Source organism: Eimeria mitis, genomic scaffold (assembly GCF_000499745.2).
Source record: "Eimeria mitis Houghton genomic scaffold, Emh_scaff351, whole genome shotgun sequence".
Lineage (NCBI taxonomy): Eukaryota > Apicomplexa > Conoidasida > Eucoccidiorida > Eimeriidae > Eimeria > Eimeria mitis.
The window spans coordinates 3,734-4,342 of NW_013571853.1; the positions used below are offsets into that span (position 1 = coordinate 3,734).

Sequence of the window (609 nt, forward strand, 5' to 3'; positions counted from 1 at the left end):
TATCTCTCTGTCTCCTCATTTACTTTATTTTATTTTATTTTATTTGTTTCTGTCTCTCTCTCTGTTTCTCTCTATCTATCTATCTCTATCTCTGTCTCTGTCTCTGTCTCCTCTTTTCGTTCCTTTTTTTATTTTATTTTATTTTATTCTCTCTTATTTTATTTTATTTTATTTTATTTGTCTCTGTTTGTGTTTCTCTATCTGTCTCTGTCTCTGTCTCCCTCTTTAGCTGTCTCCTTTCTGTCTCCTTCTGGTGTCTCCTTTGTCTATTTATCTCTCTATCTATTTATATTTATTTATTTATTTATTTATTTATTTATTTATTTTATTTATTTATATATTTCTCTTTCCTAAATATAAATAAATATATAATTAAAAGACAAACAATAAAAGCATAGAGCTACACATAGGGGGGCCCCTCGGGGGCCCCTGTGTTGCTGCACCTGCTGCTGCTGCACATGCTGCTGCTGCTGCTGTTGCTGCTGCTGCACCTGCTGCTAGCAGGAGACAGTGTCTCCTCAAGCGAAGCTATCTCTCTTGCTGCTCTTGGGTCTCTTGCTGCTCCTGCTGCTCCTCTCCCTGCTGCTGCTGCTGCTGCTGCTGCTGCTG

General features: G+C 37.9%; 1 protein-coding gene across 1 annotated transcript in view; it reads right to left on the reverse strand.

Moving 5' to 3' along the window:
* Positions 1 to 528: 528 nt before the first annotated feature.
* The window catches only part of EMH_0009060 (uncharacterized protein), a gene marked incomplete at both ends in the record, with an annotated part of 7,053 nt that continues 6,972 nt past the window's right edge, over positions 529 to 609 (reverse strand). Inside the window, one exon of the mRNA XM_013498547.1 lies at positions 529 to 606. Coding sequence (XP_013354001.1) covers positions 529 to 606 — 78 coding nt within the window. The remainder of the gene's footprint in view (positions 607 to 609) is intronic.